We start from the raw sequence: 20,311 nt of genomic DNA, 5'->3' as shown, positions 1-20,311 counted from the left end.
CTGTTTCCTTTGTCACAGTCTGTCCAGACTGAGTCTAACAACATCAAGTACTCTAGTAAACTTGTTTTGGATGGGCATTTAAAGGCTGATTAAATGTATCTATATAGTTTCAGTACATCAGTAACCAGGATGTGTGGGGAAAAACTACCTAAGTTTTACTAAATCAAGTTTTTAAGGCTATTTAACAACAGTTTTTTCAAACTTCCCTACTGTAAGTTTTATGCTGGAATTTGACCTGTGGAGAGGTCATTCTGTAGTTGGGGACTTCTCAGAAGTGGGCTTCTGAGGCATATGCTACAAGATGTGAATACAGTTTAACATGAAAATTCCAAATAGCAGAGTGAAAAAGCCCATTCTCCATGAATGCTTTCCTTAGTTGCCATCTGGATTCTACAGTGCAATTATGTTGTCCCTCTAGTACCAAAAGTCAGCTGAGACAACAGAGCATGAGATCCTTACTATGAATAAGAGCAGCTACCTAGAACCCTACTAAAATTCCTCTTAGCATATATGGTGCCATCTTGAGTATCACACTTGAATTTGGATTTACTTGTTTGTGATTTTGTTTCCCAGGTGCTGTAATGTCCATGTGGATGAATGAACAGTGCAACAGTGTTATTACAGGAGGGGAAGACAAACAAATCATGTTCTGGAAACTGCAATACTAAGTGCCTTTCCCTCCAGTCATTTAAATGAACTCTTAATTTTAAACCAAACCTTTTAAAGGAACTTTACTGTGTGCAATGATGGCTGCTGAAGTTCAACCAGATAGGAAGCTTTGTTCAACAACAACTTTCTATGTTATGTTGACTTCACTGAGAGCTCTTAACTTCATAGAGTATGCAGTTGTTTTTCATGGACTATCATACTGAAATTGCTTGTGTAAAATGGTATCTGATATGAAATTAAAGACTTATTTTTCTGTAATTAAAGAGTTCTTAACTTGCAGTCATTTTTTTATTTACATGGAATGTACCATAGCTTGCTGTTTGAACTGCTTTGAAAGAAGAAGCATTTGCATTCTTAATTTAAGTCTTTTAGGGTGTGTGGAGCTTAATGCTGTCATGTCATATGCAGTCAACAATTCTTCTTAGTAGAGATGCATGTGATTGTAAACACTGCTTTGAACACTGCAGCAGCTGCTGTTCTGAGCAATCCCTAGTCTGGGCTCCTAGATAGTCCTTAGCTGTGGCTATTGTGAAAAGGCACAGAGCACAATAAGAACAAATTCTCTCTTGCTTTTTCCTACTCAAAACCAGCAGTAATGTACTGGTCTGAAAAGAAGACAAGCATAAAATTAATCTCCTAACAGACCAGCTACACATACATTTGTTGGGATAAATATTCCCCTAATCCTGTGCCGGAAGTTGGAGCATAAAGGACTGTAACTCCTTTTTTTTCATTTATATTACTATCCTTTTCCCTTAGTAATCTACATTTTCATGTTTTGTTTAGTGTTCCCAACCTTCTTTAACTCAAATTACCTATGGGATGGAATTTCAGTATGGCATTTAAACAGAGTGACAATTCCTGGGTTTATCCAATCCCCTAGCTGTCTTAATGCAGGAACAAAGCAGAGTTGGACAAGGATTACTTTTGCTGTAGGACTTCAGGGTATTTTTCCTGGGAGAAGCTGTTCTGAAGTGAAAGACTTTGAAATATTTAAATAGTTTAAATGAAGTTTTTAAATTGTTTATTTACCATAATAAGCATTTACATTTGTAATGCTGAGTATGGCTGAAGATATATTTATTTCCCTGCTGCTGGTGTTGAGGTGCCTTGGCACTGTGTCCAGGGCAAGTGTTCTACTAAACTGTTCAGTCAGATATTCTGCCTTGGGTTTGACACCCAATGCCTATTCCAAGGCACAGCTGTTTCTTGCTCTTGTAAAACAATCAGCTTATGGTTAGGCTGTTCTCTCATTCCCTCAGTCTTCTATTATGATGGAGTGTGAGCTTATTTTTCAGTAAGGTAAGGCTATTAAACCAAAGTGGTATTTATTTCAGCTGCATTAGTCTCCTGACTTAGAAGATAACTGGATTTTTATGTCATCAATGAGTGTGTGTGAAGCCACACATGGTAAAAGACTAAGTCATACCACGCACACCTGCTGTACCAGTCTTAATCTTGCAGGAGAGTATTTAGTGTCCGCCCTGTTTCTTCACCTTTAAATTTATTTATTTCCCAAACATATCTGTGTGTAGGCAAAGATGATAGAATGTGATTTTTCTACACTTGCCTGGAAATGGCTTAGGTGAATTCTGGATTGTCCTTTATCACTAGGGGGCCTCCTGCTGAGCTAAAGCAGATGAAAATAACTCTGAATTGAAGAGGCACAAGCTTCAGGGTCAAACTCCCTCAGAGAATACCCTTTTGGTTAAATATGGATGCATGGTATGCATAGCTCTTGAGTGCAGCTGAGGTTACCTTCTGCTGTAAAGCATGCTCACAAAACAGCCCTTACCCTGCTCCATTGCCTAAAGCAACCACAGCTTTTTAAAGGGGAAAAAACCAGTCAAGTTAATGCTGTTGACTGGATTCTTCCTTGCAGTTTCTGTGAATTTATGTATATGTATTTAATCATAAATTACTCTTCAATGCTAGCTAATTTTTGCCTTAAAACAGGAGCTTTTTGGTTATTTTACTTCTGGTTGCTATCTGCTATAGCTGACAGCAGATATATGTCAGTACAGATAATGTCAGTACAACAAATTCAGCTACAGCTGGAATTTGTTGTACTGACATTCTACCACTCTTTTTTCCAACGGATTGCCCCAGTAGTTCTAGCAATCTGGCTGATAACAAAAAAAAAAGTATTCTCATCTTACATTCCCTCAACGTGGTGTTGTCTTGGTTTACTCATTTTTTTTTCAGTTTCAGCTTTAGCATGATTTGTTTAGTAGGGAGTCACAAGACTTAAATAACCAAATGTCACTTGTTAAGCTGTAAACAAAGAGTTTTAAAGCCCAATTAGATCTATAATCAGCCCTTGCTGACTCATCTGATCCTACGACGTAAAAACTGGTTAGAAGCAGAGATCAGTGTCTGAGCTCCAGGGATTTCACAGCTAAGCAAAGGAGCTCAGCAAAGCCCTTAGAGATGACTGCAGGCACAGGGCTAGGCCCATGAGGCTGAATTATACCAAAGCTACATAAAGCCACCAATTAGTGCCAGTGTAAGGTTGCCACAGTGGTTCCAAACACATCATTTAGTAACCAACCAGTCCCATTAAATTGGCTTGCAGGATGAATTTGATCACTTCTCCAGCCTGAAATGCTGTAATGGTTTTCTCTAGGTTAGCATAACAGAGAAATTCATTTGAGAAACAGCAAGCTACATACCAAGACACTTCTTCACTGCTGAACCTCAGTCCTCCCTGGAAAAGCAGGTCTCCCAACCCAGGAAAAGCTACAATTAACCTACACATGTTAATGAGGAAGTGGCAGATGAGACTCTGTTTATTGCAGACTGCCAAGCTCTGAAGTGTTTGCTTTTCTTTTTGGTGTGATCTCTTATAATCCTTTGCATAGGTCCCTTAAATGGACAAGCAAAAAAAGAATTAAGATGCCACCACCCCCAGACCAGTTCTTGATCCAAGTAAGTTCTGAAGGAATAGCTAAAATGATTCCCCAAATACATCTTTACAAAATAATACCTCTACTGAACTCAAGTTCTTTGCTTTGAACTTCATGCTGCTGCTAATTAAGAGGAAAACTGAAGTTCAGCCTGTAATGTAATCCTAGATTTCATAGCTAAAACCTGGAACAGAGCAGAGGGGGGGAAAATAGTAAAAAAGCAATCAATAAACTTCAAGTCTCAGTTGAACATGCCCATGACCTGTTGTGGTGGGCTGATCCCAATGATCAGCTGAGGCCCTTCTAAGCTTCTCACTCACCCTGCCCCACAGAAGGGCAAGGGACTCAAAAGGGCAAAAGCTATGAAAATTTATGGATTGCAATAGATGGGAGAACTAATCAAAGGGAAAAGAGGAAGTGGGGAAGAAAAAAGAGTGATGCAAAGGTAATCATTCCCCTATTCCCCCAGCAGATTGATGCCCAGACCAACAACTGCCTTAGAAAGGTTCCCCCTAATCATTGCTGAGCATAATGTCAAATGGTGTTGGATTTTCCTTTGGCCACTTTGGGTCAGTGGTCCCAGCTGTGCTGGGAACAGGGGACAGAGTGAGAAGCAGGAGAGGCCTTGACACTGTGCACATACAACTCAGCAAACACCCTGCTGTGTTATCAGCCCTGCTTTGGTCACAGGCCTCCAACAGAGCCTCATATCCACTCCTACAAGAAAATTAACTTCAACTCCTACTTCATTAACCCAGCCAGACTCAGCACACCCAGCAAGCTGTAGACCATTTTACACTGAAATTGCAACTCTGTAGTCAGTACATCTTGTAGAACAGATGTCTGCTATTCTATATGTTAAGCTTAAGGTGTAAAGAAAGTTAGAATCATAAAAGGGCTTGGGTTGAAAGGGATTTAAAGATCACCTAGTTCCCAATTCCCAGCCATGGGGAGGGACACCTTCCACTTGACCAGGTTTGCTGGGGTCCCATCCTGTCTGACCTTAAACATTTTGAGGGATGGGGCATCCACAGCTTCTCTGGGCAGCCTGTTCCACCGCCTCACCATCCTCACAATAAATGTTTTTTTTCCATCAATGTTAAAAGGAGTAAGCTTGTTAAAATATTTTACACAGCATTTCCTATTGCAGTTGTTGGCTGAAACTGACCTTGATAAAATAAGCCTGTTTTAGCTCAGCTTAAGTATGTACACACACAGGATGTAAAGTTTTGGTCATTTATTTGGTTATGTCTAAATCCTTAGAAGAACATGGTTAAGGCGAGAGAGAAGCAAATTAGTTACAATTCATATAACAAGTAATAAAAAGATTTGAGTATCTGTACACTACTTTAATTAACGCTTACTTACTGACTGATGCCTTGAGCTATATTCAACTAGGTGGCGTTTTTATGTAAACAGTATTTACTAGAACAAAAAATTAACTAGTACTAGCCTTATTTCTAGTATGCTATTTCAAATCTACTCTTGCAAACAAAAAGCAGTAAAAATACTCATTTTTCTTCGACATACAAAGCACAGCATTGTTCTGGGTAACAACATGTAGCTTTGCAAGTGATACCTGGTTCCTTTAGTTGCAATGGCTTATAGTAGTAGTAAGCTAAATAAAAGACCTACAAAAAGAAGTAATAACACAATTGGAATTTCACATTGTCAAGCATGTAAGGCTGCAAGTTTTACAGTGTGTGAATACACAAGATATGTTGAACAGTGACATTCCCAGCCATTATTAGATGCAAATGCTTGATGCAGCATATCTTCTCTTAGCCTCCAGAAAGGCTCATGTGCAGAAGAAAGAGATCACTGAGTATAACAGCCTAAGTTTAGTGGAATTATCATTATGTACACACACATCCATGGTGCAAGTTTAGACTTCAGGAATAGAGTGATCCATCAGGCTCTTCATGATGCTAGTTGCCATCCTAAGGAAAAGGAAAAGGCATTCAGGCTTGTAAGACAACTACAGAAGACCACTCAAGCTTCTGCTCACAGTAGCTTTGTCATGGCCAGTCCTTCAATACAAACCAGAAGCTAGACCTTCACTCCACTACTTTTGACAAGTTGCTACAGACAGCTGCACCAAACTGCACCCCAAGATTGAAGAGAAGCCCACAATACTCAACACTTTTATTAGCACCTGAGCTGCATTGTTAGTATCTTTCAGGGTATGGACATGGGTGCAAGCAGAGTACAAGCACAAGGATCAGAGGGAAAGGTGGCTGTTGGACTGAAAATTGCTTTGTAGAAAGAGGATACCAAACCAATGGGGTTTCCTTTTTCTTTACCCAAAAAAAGCCACCAGGAAAAAAGCCTCAACTACCTGAAGCATTATTAATGTCTAGCAACTTGAAAAATATTTTTGCAGACAGATTTAGTTGTAGAAAGCCATTGTTGCCAAAGGATTAGGAAGAAACTCCAAAGTATCCTGCCAAAAATAATTTTATGCCACAGGAATTACTTGCACTACAAACAACATTTTAATTACAAGGTAATAAACAGTTATAGTATCCAGTTCTTAGAAATTCAGGCTTAGTCAAAAGAAGTTTAGAAAAGGTTTTTTCCAGAGAAGAAAAGGCAAAGGATCATCACAAAGATAGAACAGGTTAAAAACAGTACCAACACACAGCAATTTGACCAAAACATCAGATTAAACAAATTTTCAGGCACCCTCACTCCTCCTCCAGTCTTCCAGTAAAGTTTGTAATTAGGTCTTATCATAAGTACATTTTCTAGTCACTGTCCACTGGATTATAATTAACACCATGGCTGCTTTGTATTACTTACCTCTTTATTATATAGTCATAAATACTGGAAGGCATGACAGTGATGGTCACTACATTTCCAGCTGTTGCCAAGATGTCTGCAACCTGCGAGTCCTGTTAGTAAACAAGAAGTCATATGAGCAACACAACTCAAGAAAGCAGCAGTTCAGTAACATTTTCTAGACATATTTCATGTGGCTTTGAGACCACCCCCAATTCCTTGTTTGGAGCACTCAACCTTCAGGACAAATAACTGAAACTGTAACATCACTTTACAGATGTTTGGTTATGAGTATCTTACATGAACTGACTACAAAAGGGACACAGATGCCATACACAATTACTACTAAAAGTTGATGCAGGTTGGAAGGAGGAAGTTTTCCTTTGTTTTGCCAGCAAGGTTGGACTACAGATAAAAACAGAGGGCCAGCCTTGCCAGGTAAAGGCAGAGAGGATGAGAATGAGCTGCCCTGACAATCAACACAGAACTGCATAGAGGCCCAAAACATCTGTCTCTCTCCAGTCAAGTTACATAATGACTGAAGTTTTTATTTTATGAACACCAAACAATGTATTACAATCTTTTTTTCCTCTCTCCAAAACACACTATACAAACATAAAAAGCTCACAGCTATCCACACCCCCCACATAGTAGTTATTTTACCTTCAACCCAATTACATTCTGGCCATTAATTTCACAGATGTTGTGCTCTGTCAGAAGTCCATTTCTTGCAGCAGAGCTGTCTTTCACTATTGAGGTTATTTTTCCATTCTTGAATATGAAACCAACGTGTCCTGTGCTGTCCTTATGCATGGTAATAATTCGTTCAAAAGGTCTAAAAAGACATTTAAAATTAAAATCTTCGGTCCACTAAACCACAGAAAAAAACACATTCTATTTTAGCAACTTGAGCTTATAAAAAGTAATTGTACTCTAAGGGACTCATATTTCCTATAACAAAAAGTTGTTGGGTTTATCTTCATTTTGTTAATGTTGCTGTATTAAAGTATACTTGTTTATAAACCTTTTATGTTTTCCCTGTTCTACAGATATTTCACCATGGATTAATAATAATACAAAAATCCCATAAAACACCCACCCATCACACCAGCAAAACAAACATCCATTAAAATTAAAGTTCTCTACAAATATTGCATGGTCAATAAAAAAGCACAGGCAGTTTTAACAGCTGTAGGTAGACCACAGGATTCTGAGTGTACAAGGCTTCTCCAACATCATGTCAACTGCTTTGGGGACAATAAACCTTTTAAATTGTGTCTTAAAAGGCAGTAGATATAGGAAGGGGGTGCCGTTTTGGGCACAAAAATGCTAGACAGAGCAGGGAATCTATTGCCACAGTATTTTAATTTAGTGTTTTAAGTAACTGCCCTGATCAAAGCAGCTGCCTTCCACTGAGTCAGGCTTGGTTTAAAGCAGGAAAGACCATGGAAAAAAACTTTGAGGCATATACTTAGTCACATGAAGTATCATCTGTCTTCTTGCAGCCTACAGGCCTTATGTTGAATCTGACCTGTTGTTGCTACATATAGTTAGCTACAATACCATTATTTAAAAAACATACTGGGTCATCAAGCATGCTTTCAGTAAAACTGGCATTTAATTCCTATGTAAGCAACAGAGTCCACATGAAAAGCTATCATGCGACATAAAATGCAAATGTATTAATACAGCAAACATTTTTTTACTATCTTTTATTGTTGACTTTCACTTATACTAAATGAAAAAAACTCAGTCTGAAAAAAAGCACCAAACTCTTCAATTCAGAGTTTAAATTTAACTTGTGCCATCTCTCACTCACTAGTTTATCTTGGGCCTCATCATGCCCAGGAAGTTTACAAATTAGGAACCATTTTGATTGCTCCCCTCAAAAGGGAACATTCCTGAAGATCTTTACAAATGAAGTAAAGGGACAAGCAGATTTTGTGAAACCTGCTCAAGCAAGGGGAGACCCAAACATCTCAGAATTGGATATTCAGTGATGGATAATGGCAAATCCGTATCTGCAGCTGGCTTTACCTGTCCCGAATGATCATTGAAATCCTTTCTGCAGAAGCCTGTTTCAGAACTTTATGTGCTTTATCAGAACTCCATCCTGCACAGTTTTCACCATTGATCTGCAGAACTTGGTCCCCAAACCGCAGACCAGCAAGGGATGCTGGAGAGTTTGCCTGAACTAACTGGACAAATATACCCTATAAAAGAGGGGGGGGAAAGGAAGGGAAAAGAAGGGTAAGTTCTTGCTTAAAGATGAAGACCAGTCACAGAACACACAGCCCTGAAGTTTCCCATCCTACACAATATCAGCCAAACAGACAAGACAGAAGGACTTGCCTAATTATCTTGTCTTAAGGGGCACTTTTGAAATTTCAGTCTGTTTCTAGATGTATTTAAAACTCTGACAGATACTTAATGCTAGAACAAAGGTCGAAAGCAAGCAAATCTATCTAGATCTCTAAGTATTTTTAATATTAAAAAAATATGAGCATAACATTAAACTCTTAAGCAAAGGGGTAAATACTTGTCTGTTTTAACAGGTGTTACAGAATTATTTCTAGTGAAACTACCCCTGAAAAAAAATTAAAGCATATCAAAGCAAATTATAAATAATACCTTTGGGAGAGAGGGGTGTTACAAAAAAAACCACCACCACACCATGCTACTCTAAGAAAATCCCATTTTCTGCATTAAAATAATTACAGAAAAGTAATTTAACCCTATATGCTACCTTCAGTACAATTTTTTAAAACATTCAGATTAAATGGCTTAAATGGTTTAAGCACCTTTTACAAAAAAAGGAGATACTTCTAAACGTCTAAACTAAAGGAGATACTTCTAAAAGGAGATACAGTTTAGAAGTATGTTCAGCAGTTATTACATACTGCTGAACATTAAGTACTGCGAGTATTTCCACAAAGGTAAAGACAAGCAGTCCTGAACTGATAAAAAGTATCGCAGCAACTATGCAAAGACCAGTTCACACTCTAAAGTGAAACAAAAAATATTGTATGTATTTTTCAGGTCTTATAAAACACATGGCATTAAACTGCGGCTGTAAATTCAGATCCTAGTCCAGAGAGCTGGAAATCTAGTTACAAGTCTAATGAAGGACTTCAAAATTCTGGTAACAGATAAGAAACCATTTTACAGAAGACTATTTTGTGACCACATCCTAACTTCACTACTAATATAGTCCAACAGTAAAATCTCTTTAGGCAAAAACAACTTCTACACTTACATTATCAACAGACTTAAGGCGAAGTCCAATTCTGCCATCTTGATCTTTACACAGAATTGCTTCACGGATGCCTTGCTTAATTTCTGCTCTGCGAATTCCAATATCATTTCCAGTCACTGGAGCTACCATGTAATTAGTAGAAGGTCGTGTTACCAGTTGCTGATTAAAACAAAACAGCCAGACAACTTAGTTTCAACTTTTAAGAATAGCTTAGTCAGTTTGTATGAAGTGATATTAAAAAAAAAAAAAAAAAAAAAAAACACAAAATAAGCCACAACACCAAGTCTCCCCCACCCCCACCCAACACTGGAAATGGACTGCTCAGTTTCAGAACAGACTAAAATAGGCACTGCAACTTAAATAATTTGCCTCTCAATCAAGTATGGTATTTAAGGCAAATAATAATCTGCTCTCTAGAATGCTAGATACACATTTAGTCTTAACACTTTTGTTCTCTAGAATATGCTTAAGTGGTACCTACACCCTGTGGCTCAGCAGCTGCTGCCACTGCTAAGTTTCTCTGCACCTCTTCCTCATTGAGGCTCAGGCCCATATACTGAGAAAGTTCTGGATACAATCTGGGGTACAAGCCTACAGGAGAAAAACAAAACAAAAATCAATACAACAGTTGGTTTAAAAGAAGGAGCAGTTAACTGCTTTCACATGCACGATTACTTCAATAATTCTTGTGCTTTTGCAATTATTTAATTGGAAAATTATGGCAGAAGACGCACTTGAATCAGAATTGTTATTCTGGCCTGGTTCAGAAGAGTAACCAGACAAGCAGCACTTCTGAGATAAAGAACTTACAGGATAACTTTCAGTTTCAGTTACTCTGTTCACCCTTTACAATACAAACAACAATAGACACATGGTAGTGGGGACATGTTCCAAAACCAACACTGTGCTGCATTGCATAAGGACATGCCCTTAAACTCTAGAACTTCTGGGTAATTAGTGGAGAACTGCTCTCTTCCCCACCCCCAAACCAGGTGTGCTGAAGAACACACACAGAGACCTTCTACCAAGTTCAAAACAGCAAGAAGCATTCATGCCAAGGATATTCCAATTACGAGGCATGGGAAGGTTTCTGCAGAAGCCTCTTGATTCTAAGGTTCACACTACAGTCTGCTGTGAGTCTTCATGAGAAAGTAGCTGTCATTTTGTCACAGCTTCAAACTGAAGGGGCTTTATACATGCCTCTCAAAAAGACAAAACATACACAGCCTTTAAAACATCCCTCTATACTCAAGCAGAGGGAGGCACAAGGAGTGGGAGGAAATTAAGTGGAACTGACAGACTTGTCAGACCTTGAGCTGAACAACTCTGGAAATAAACTTGATACCGCTCTTGACATTCCACAGATCATTAACTGGTGCCATCTAACAAGTGCCAGTTATGAGCACTCTTAAGAGTCCCCCTGACATTCTCACTAAACGAGTGAGGGCAGGAAAAGGTGCTTGGAGAGAGAGGCAGTAGAAAGAAGGGCTTCAGAAGAAACCAGACTCCCCAGTACACAAGGCTTAGGTTTCTAGTGCTCATTTATGGGTATAAATGCATAAAAACAGCTATTATAAGAAACCATGTCTTAACAGCAACAGAATATTCCCTTTTCTGGGAAGAAGCAAAGGTCAATGCAAGGCGAATGCCAGTATAAACAAGAGATTTTTTTGGTCTTTAATATGCTGCTTTGAATGAGAACAGTCTGATCATATTTCTGGACTAATCCAGAAGCTTGTAGCTTCATCAATATTGTTTAAAAAGCTTTTGATGAATAAATTTTCTATTTTTGCTTGCTTTTCCAAGCCCCTAGAATTATACACAACAGAAGATTTCTGCAGCTACCCAATTCTTCTGTTTTGTTCTTTACTACACCAGATGCATCTTTGCTGGCTGAATTAAATTTGCATTTAAAACAGAAAGTGCTCCAAATAATGGAACACATAGCAAAACACAAAACTCTTGATGTTGAATAGTCTCCTGTTTTTGTCAGGACAAAAGCATTTCCAGTAGGTGTGGCACATCCTATGGGTGATGGCCTTCTTTCGTTTGGGATATATTCAATGATTAATCACTCTTCAGCCACAAATTCACACACAAACTCATGTCAGAATTATGTTTTGGTTCCTGCTTGCCAAATACATGCAAGAGAATTCAAACTATGGACAGCAGTAAAAATGCTACCAAGACTGCTGAAGCAAACTGAAATCTGGTCTGGTGAGGTTAGGTCAGATAAGCACCTAATCCAGATAGCATCTACCAGAGGCAACTCTGGCGAGCTGTGCAGACATCTGCCTTACAGTCATCTTAGACACAGAAGCACCCAGAGGAGAACTGGAGACAAAGTTCCATCTACCAACCTTTAAAATCTGATCAACCAGCATTCCTGACCAGCACTGCTGGTCACCAGTGCTCCAGCACTGCTGCTGGTTTTGCTGGTTATGAGGCTTTATGCCTTTTAGATCTCCTTTTAGGAGTAATTTACTAAAGCAAAACTCTAAACTCAAACATACCTGTGCACCTTTGTGGATGTACATGTCCATGGGAGAAAAGAAGGAGAAAGTACAAGTACAAATCACTCAGCTTTAGATCTGATGGATTTCCCACCACACATCTGATTCCAAAATCTCCTGCAAGCTTTATGTTGATTGCACAAGACTAAGTGCCAGTTTCCTGGGCACTTGTTGACAGAGATCTGACTGTATCCCAAAGCAAACTCACGTGTAGAGGCAAGACCCTGACTCACATTGTCCTCTAAAGCTACTCACATTGTCCTCTAAAGCTTGCAAATACATATGTGATAAAGTAAGTAAGTGTCTGAGGTAAAAGCTAACAGAGCCCAAAGGTACCAACATCAAATCTTGTTGTGCTAGGCTTACTTGGAAAAGGTTGCAAAATGAGAAGGGTGACTGCTTGCCACAACTTCCTTTTATAAGCAAACTCTGTTTTTTGACTCCTATAGCACCTTAGCAAGGTGGGTGTTAGTATTTCCAAAATGGAAATGTAAACAGGATAACATCTGTTACCCTTTGTAAATAGGGTAACGTATTTATAGCTATTTTTGACTGTAGTGTTACTAAATAATTTAGGATTTAATAACTGCTCTCCACAACATTATCCATAGGATACTATGCCGTACATAAACTTACCTCCATCACAAGGAATTGGAGCAGAAGCTTCAGACAAGATTGCTGGATTAGCTGGATTTGAAGAAAAGGCAGTCTGAGCCTAAAAACAAAGAAACTCCCTTATGTTATCTTGTATAAGAAAAAATATATCTTAATTATGCAGGCAGGAGACTCAGTATTTTCTTTTTTCTTGTACATGCTAAATTGCTATTCATCTTGAAGTAATGAAGTCAAACTTTTTATGTGAAATAAATAGCTTTAATACAACATGCTGTAATAGTATCAAAACTACTTTGGCAGATTAACTCGTATCTTCCTCAGAGACAAAGCTACAATGATAATGCAGAAAGGCTTTCCTGTCAACCTGTTCTATTTATGTCATCAAGGAAACATTACCTCTGTCCAAAAAAGATTATTTCTAAGTTATAAGATGTGACCTTCAGTGGAGTGTTTCACAATTACTTTTTTCAGATAGATAGCAGCAGTTTCATTTCTTCACACCATTTACAGAAATTGCTAGTGAGATCCCTAGTTGTTTTCAGGTGTCAAGTTCTACACAATCCAGTGCTACTAGTATATCTTCTGAAAGAATCAGATCTTCCAAGATGATTTTCCTACAGCCACTACAGTGAACTCTTTTAAGCTTTATTTCTGTATTGCTGACTGCCTTACTTTATTAAGTTCTCTTTTATATTCATGAGTCAGTTTCCTTCCTTCCCAATACCTTAGCTCTGTTTTTTGGCCTTATGTGCTCAGGACCAGTGAAAAATACAGCCTTTAGAGAGGCCTCTAAAGCATGAGGGAAATAGCTATTCCAGTAACTTTGCTGAGGTTGAATGTCAAAGGGTGTGGGGGGCGCAGGGGGAGGGAGTACTCAATGCATACTGAAACATTATGCTGAACAGGACACATACATTTTCTAACACAACATGACAGTCAAATTACTTCATGATGTCAAGGAAACGCTTAAAAATAGAAAACTTCTCAATCCTGTTCACTCCAGGAAGCTGTCTTTAAAAAAAAGGTTTCACAGCAAGAATGAGTCATTATTTAGCAATATCACGTGTATTTAGAAGCACAGGCTCCAACTCAAACTATGGACAAAAAGAGCAGGTTAGAATAATATTTAATGTAACAAGTCTGTTTGTTTTAGCCAGCAGTCATTTGAATCTTAGTCACTCACTGCAGATACAGACGTCTTTCAGCACTCGGCCCCCTCTTGTCCTAAGAATGCTCTCAGACTTATTTAAAGAGACAGCATTTTTATAATGCATTACAGTTATGACAATTTTCAACTGTAATATATAAACTCTAGCAGTTGGTCAATAAAAAGCCAAAGGAGCATGTTCATGGCTCCAGGCTACTCAATTTTTAGTTGAGCACTACCAGACTGTAGATAAAGGACTGTGGTTACATAAGAAGAATGGAGTGGGAGGACACAACAAGGAGAAATCCCATAGCACCCACATAAAAAGAAGCATAGCACCCACAACTTCAAAAGCCCCACCCCACACATATAAACACAGATGAGACAGGGTACTGCTTTTTGGGATATCACAGGGGAGTTAAAAAGCTGTTCTTGTAGTTTGCTTGATTGTTTCCCAATGAAAACAGCAAGGACAGAAGTATCAGACACCTTAAAACACACTATAACGTCTTGCTGTTGTTTAAACCAGGAAGGAATGCAGGTTAAGTTCAGGAAAAGGTAAAATGTTGAAGAAAATAAGGAAACTCCTTGTGAAATACATCCACGTCAAACTTCTCATAGACTTTTTAATCCATTAAAGTGGTTTTCATTATTTTGTTTCACAGACATCTTTTAGTCCCCACCACAGCTAATAAAACTACCAATATTCTCACACATAATAAAACTACCAATATTCTCACACATAAAATTATCACAAAGGTGATAATCATGGATGTACTGTGAGAACTGGTCACTACCATGAAATAGCCAGAGGACAAATCTGATTCCAAATGGCATTGACACAGCCAGTGCTTTGCCTTTTTTTTTTTTTTTTTTGTGCTCAATTGACCACAAATCTTTCTGCCACAGATTTGGATACTGAGAATGAGATGCAGCAGAATTATTAATTTAGTCATCAAGTCAGAGCTGAAGTATGTGAAAAGACTGACTATATTTGTCTACTTAAGACCATGTATCTATACTTCAAAAAACCCAAACACATTAAAGACAAATTAACACGATGAATAGATAAAGCAAAATAAATATATCCAGGTGGTAAAATAAGCATTAATCATATTAGATCAAGCTACAAAGTAAACAGGTTGTCTTTTCCCTTTCAGAGTGAGATGGTAAAACAAGTTCTCAACTACAATACGTCTCCCCTTTCCTGGATTAAATATCAGATACATTATTGTCATCAAAACTCATCTTTTTTTAAGTCCACCATACCTGAATAACTTTGTCCACCTTCAGATCTTCTAGGGAAGGATAGAGAGACATTTTGATGAAGTCCTACTGGGCAGAGGGCAGACTAGAAAAAAAATCAAAAGGAAGAGCAAACAAACAACAGGATTAGCTTTCAGATAGTTACTGAGTTTAACCCCTTCAATTTTTTTCTTTTAAATCAATTAACCAGACTAAGTGTTAAACAAGTATTCTGTGACCTGCCAGTCAGCAGTAAAGATATCTGGCACTACAGATGAATTCCATTAAGACTACCCATTTAATCTGTTATCAATAGCAGCCTTTGGCTAATAGGCTTTATTTAACATACTTAGCACTGTCAAAGTTTAGGTCTCAATGAAGAGAAAACTTACACAGAGAAAAACACTTCACAGGAAGTAAAGAAAGACTTTAGGAGGCCAAGATGCAATTAGGATAAGGGTTAAAAGGGAAAACCTAATCACTCTTGTCCCAACAGGGATTGTATTTTACATTCAACTGTGGAAGCTTCCACTCTATTGTCTAAAATATTTAAACACTTTCAATACTCCTAATATTCCACTGACCTGCTTTTGGCTGGGATAGAGCTAATGTTCTTCCCAATGCCATGTTTTGGATTTAGAATGAGAATATTAATAACACACTAATTGTTTTAGTATAAACTCCTTTTAGCAACAATTAAGTCAAGGGCTTTTCAGTTTCTCATGCCCTGCCAGTGAGAAGGCTGGAGAGGCACAAAGAGCTGAGATGGGACACAGCCAGGAGAGCTGACCCAAACTGGCCAAAGGGATACCATGTGGCATCATGCTCAGTATATAAACTGGGGGGAAACCTGGCCAAAGGCACGGGCATTGGTCAGCATGTGGTGAACAGTGGCAATGTGCATCACTCATTTTATATGTACCAAATATTTAAATTCTTTTCTTCCTTTTCTGTCACATTAAACCATCTAATTACATCAACCCATGACTTCTCACTTTACTCTTCTGATTCTCTCCTCCCATCCTGCTAGGGCAGGGGGAATCAGCAAGCAATTTTGTGGTGCTCAGTTTTCAGCTGGAACTAAGTAATGACATCTGACAAGAAGCCACTAGAGAGACCTGGCTTCCCATCTCCATTTGCAACACATTAATTGCAGCAAGAGACCTGTATAAACTAAGATGATTCAGTCAGTGGTGAGTTTCAAAACACAGAGATTCCAGGCTGGCTGTCATGTGATGTTCAGAGAGCCCCTGTGACAGTTTATCAGGAAGTAATAAAAAAAAAAAAAAAAAAAAAAAAGGGGAAAAAAAAACCCCCAAACCCTAAGCAAAAAAAAAAAAAAAAAAAACAAAACAAAACAAAAAAAAAAAAAACCTCTTCACATGATATTCTAAGGCACCATGCCAACATCCAGCTCTCCTAGAACCAGTCACCTGAGACTTCTGGAAATCCCATTTTTCCAGAGCTCCTTAACTCACACTCTCACTGAGATCAGCTGAACTTTTGAAACCCACAAAAAAACATTCCACATCAGTATATGGGAACATTTAGTGAGAGGGATGGAGAGGGACATAACCAGAAGACAATAAAATGTGATACAGTTTTTCAAGTCACAGAAGGTATTGAGAACATTGTTAATACATAAGTTTTATTAAAGTTTTTGGTTTGGGGATTCATTTTCTCATTGAAAGAAAAGAGGTTCTTCTTAAAGTAGCAATTTAGCAAAAATTTGAGACTGAAAGTGACCATCACATAAATCCCTGAGCTATTGCTTCTTTAAGTGCAGATACAAAGTCCATTTCTAAATGAACACCACACACAGAGATGCATAATGTGATACTGCAGTAACACAATAGATATCTCTTCATATTACACTAAATTCATTAACAGCTTTTATGTTTGTTCAGCAGTGCCCAATAGCTCCAGCATCATGTCAAACTGCAATTAAAACTTAAAAAAAGCATGCTCTAAATGTGCCAGAGATCTAAACTGTAAACACATTGTCTGTTATATTACAATAATTAATTGCCTTAACTTTTTTGATTAATTGTTGCAAGTCTACCAAGCATAGTTAAAGCTTGAAAGCTATCAATTAAACACATGCATTTAAGGTCAGTTTGAAGTTCTGTTTTAATCCAGCATCGACCTGAAACTATGAAATGCTTTTGCTCATCCAGAGTGGCTAATAGCAAACATAAGCCAAAGCTCTTGGTCAGGTAAGTGGTTCCTGGATGCTCCATTCTGCCACTCACACAAGTCAAGGTACACACAGCATCAAACTCGGCATCTCCTTCTGTGCTATAGCAGCCCTGGTAGATTCAGGTGCTGGTCCCAGCACTGGCACATGTTCAAAGTCAGCACAACCTTGGCAGCGGGCAGCAAAAGAGGGCAGGCCAAGGACAGTGTGTTCCCAAGGAGTCACCCCATGGCAGGGCGACGAGGGATGCAACAGCAGCACTTTGCAGGTGGTGATCCTAGTATCCACAGAGCTCCAGAGATCAGCACAGAGACTGCCAGGTCCCCTGCCCCAGTGACCAACTTCCATAGAGCACCCTGGCCAGCTTTATTTCTCCTCCACAGATCAGTCTCTGCAAACAGTAACTTGTCACAGACAGCGTCAGTCAACCTTCCACCAGTTTATAAAGAGGAGCACAGTGCTTTCTGTAGAAAAGCATTAGCAAAGCTAAACTTATACTACTGTTCAGATTACATTAGAGAACACTCCAGAAGTTTATCCTGCCCCTTGACAACCCCCTCAGCCTCCCCTCCCCAGCAAAGGGTTAACAAACCTAAGTGTCTGTCACCAAGGTTCCGCTGGGGTGGCTCCCCCATCATAAACTCACCAGTTCCTGGTTTTGGTTTTCCAACTAAATTAGCTAGAGTAGCAGTCACCACTGTAATTGCATTCAGTGAGCTCATAACTTTGCATATGGTAACACAAATACCCTATGTTAGATAGTGTGAGAGCCACAAAAATATTATATTTAGTTTAAAAAAGATTTCTAAGTAAAAATTGACACCATCAGGGACCACCATTAATTGCAGGAAGAACTTGTCCACGACTTCTGTCCAGTGTTCTTCATAGTATAAACATGAATTTCAGCTGGTGCTGTAACGGCTTTAAGCATTAGGGAGTGGATACCACAAATCATGAGTCACTACAACCTCCTCTTCTCTCTTAAAAATCTACACCAACATCAGAATCACTTTCCCCAGTCATTTCCACACTTGCACATACTGTGAGGAGACCAAGCGTTTAGGGACGTAGAAATGAAAACAAAAGGATGGGCATGGGCTGTAACTCAGCTGGCGACCCACAAAACCTGGCAGTAAAGACCTCGCCCCCCTCTCCAGTACACTTGGCTGGAAAGTCGGGCCCTCCTGCCAGCACGTCCCACTAAGGAGATCCTGTTTGCCAGAGGGAAGTACCGGGGCACGGATCGGAGAAGCATGAAAGGCGTCACTCGTGACACCCTGAGCCTGCCAGCAGGAAGTCTCGAAGGTGGGAGTGATCCCGAACTGCTTTCGGTGGCCTTCCTGGGAGGAGACGGCTTCCCGACTCATTCTTCAGGTCGGAAAGTATGAACGCCAAGACAGGATGGCCCTGCTAAACCCCAATCTGGCCAGCATGTAGTGACTGCTGTTTTTTAAAATACCAGCAGCCAAAACTGTGGGAGGGGGCAAACAAACCAAAACAAAACCCCGCCACCCCCCCTCCCCGTATGTTTTCCTCCTGTAGCCCGTGGAAAAAGTACAGCAGGTAACAATGTTGGCAACTATAATGGAACATTGGTTCCCACTTCCAGAAATTAGAAGCTTATGAGCCCCGAAATTCATGTTTAAAGCAGACCGAGGACAACACTTCCCGAAGGTCAGTCAGGCTGAGACATCACGAACCGAGGAGCGGTTTCGTAAGACACGTTCTCCATTAATAACTCAGCATTCGCCTTCTGATACATATCTAATTAGCCTGGGAGCAAGTGCCCTCATTATGCGCTCAGCTCCGAAACCTGCTGCCTCCATTTCAGCCCTGAAGCAGGGCTGGCCTGCCTGAGAAGGCCCGTGGTGTCACTGCACCGCCGCAGCACCTCTCGGCCCGTCAAAGAGAATTGAGACAAACGCCCGAGCCCGCGGGCGCTGCGGAGCCCCAGCGAGGGCCCAGAAGGCGCTCCAAAGGCGAGGGCCGCGCACGGACGGTCGCACAGGGCGGCCTCATCCCCCTGCTCTCCCCGTCCGGGGCCGGCAGCGCCCCGCGCCCGGCTGAAGCCTTGCCCCGGCCGGCTGCGGGGAGCGGCGGCCCCGCGGCTGGAGCGGCGCCCACCCCGCCCTCGCAGCGGCACGGCCGGGCCGCCGGCGCCCCCTCCCCGCCCCGCCATGCCCGCCCGCGGAGCGCACAAAGGGCGGCGGGGAGCGGACCCGCCCGGCCCCTCGCTCACCTCCGGCCCAGCGGGTGCTGGCTGCCGTCCGCCGGGGCTCGCAGCACGGAGAGGGGCGCGGGGGCGGCTCCCCTGGATGCCGCAGCGGCTCCCCCGGATGCCGGCAGCGCCGCTGCGAAGGGAGCGGGGCGGCGCGGAACTGGCCCGGCCCCGCGCATGCCCGGGCGGCGGCGGGGAAGGGGTCGCGGCCGCCCGGGCCGGGTTTGGCTGCCCGCGGCTGTGGGGCGGCGGTGCCCCGCTCCCCTCTGGCCGCTTGTTTCACGAAGAATCTTGGAATCATCAAAGTTGGAAGGGGTCGCGGCCGCCCGGGCCGGGTTTGGCTGCCCGCGGCTGCGGGGCGGCGGTGCCCCGCTCCCCTCTGGCCGCTTGTTTCACGAAGAATCTTGGAATCATCAAAGTTGGAAGAGATCTTCAACATCATCCAGACCATCCGTCTACCTGGCACTACCGCTGTAACCAGTCGACCACATCACCCAGCGCCAGATCCAGACGCCTCTTAACCACCTCCAGGGATGCTGATTCCACCACCTCCCTGAACAACTTGTCAGGAAAACTAATCCACAAACATCAGAGCTTTATGTCCAAAAAGGAGACAGAGGAGTCCATTTACGTTATTCAAATAAAGGGAGAGGTCATGGGACATTCCCCAGGGGTACCTCAAATTTTTGGAGGATGCAGCCTCCTTTTTTATACTGTTTTCCCGGCCACATTTCCCTTCTCTCTTTCCCCATTGGCTGAGGTAC

General features: G+C 40.9%; 2 protein-coding genes across 2 annotated transcripts in view; one reads left to right on the top strand and one right to left on the bottom strand.

Annotated features, from left to right (window-relative positions):
• Positions 1-948, top strand: part of NSMAF (neutral sphingomyelinase activation associated factor) — a 37,887-nt gene extending 36,939 nt beyond the window's left edge. The window contains exon 31 of the mRNA XM_021555666.3: positions 574-948. Coding sequence (XP_021411341.3) covers positions 574-668 — 95 coding nt within the window. The 3' untranslated portion in view covers positions 669-948. The remainder of the gene's footprint in view (positions 1-573) is intronic.
• Positions 949-4,797: 3,849 nt separating this feature from the next.
• Positions 4,798-19,698, bottom strand: SDCBP (syndecan binding protein). Its single transcript, XM_021555668.4, has 9 exons — positions 19,569-19,698; positions 15,157-15,238; positions 12,762-12,840; positions 10,094-10,203; positions 9,613-9,771; positions 8,394-8,569; positions 7,020-7,191; positions 6,378-6,469; positions 4,798-5,515 (listed from the first exon to the last, which is right to left on the bottom strand). The coding sequence occupies exons 2-9, from the start codon at positions 15,205-15,207 to the stop codon at positions 5,461-5,463; spliced, it is 894 nt and encodes a 297-aa protein (XP_021411343.1). The 5' UTR covers positions 15,208-15,238; positions 19,569-19,698; the 3' UTR covers positions 4,798-5,460.
• Positions 19,699-20,311: the final 613 nt, after the last annotated feature.

The sequence above is a fragment of the Lonchura striata genome, chromosome 2 (assembly GCF_050655825.1).
Source record: "Lonchura striata isolate lonStrDom1 chromosome 2, ASM5065582v1, whole genome shotgun sequence".
NCBI classification, from domain to species: domain Eukaryota; kingdom Metazoa; phylum Chordata; class Aves; order Passeriformes; family Estrildidae; genus Lonchura; species Lonchura striata.
This window is presented reverse-complemented; position numbering and strand designations above follow the sequence as displayed.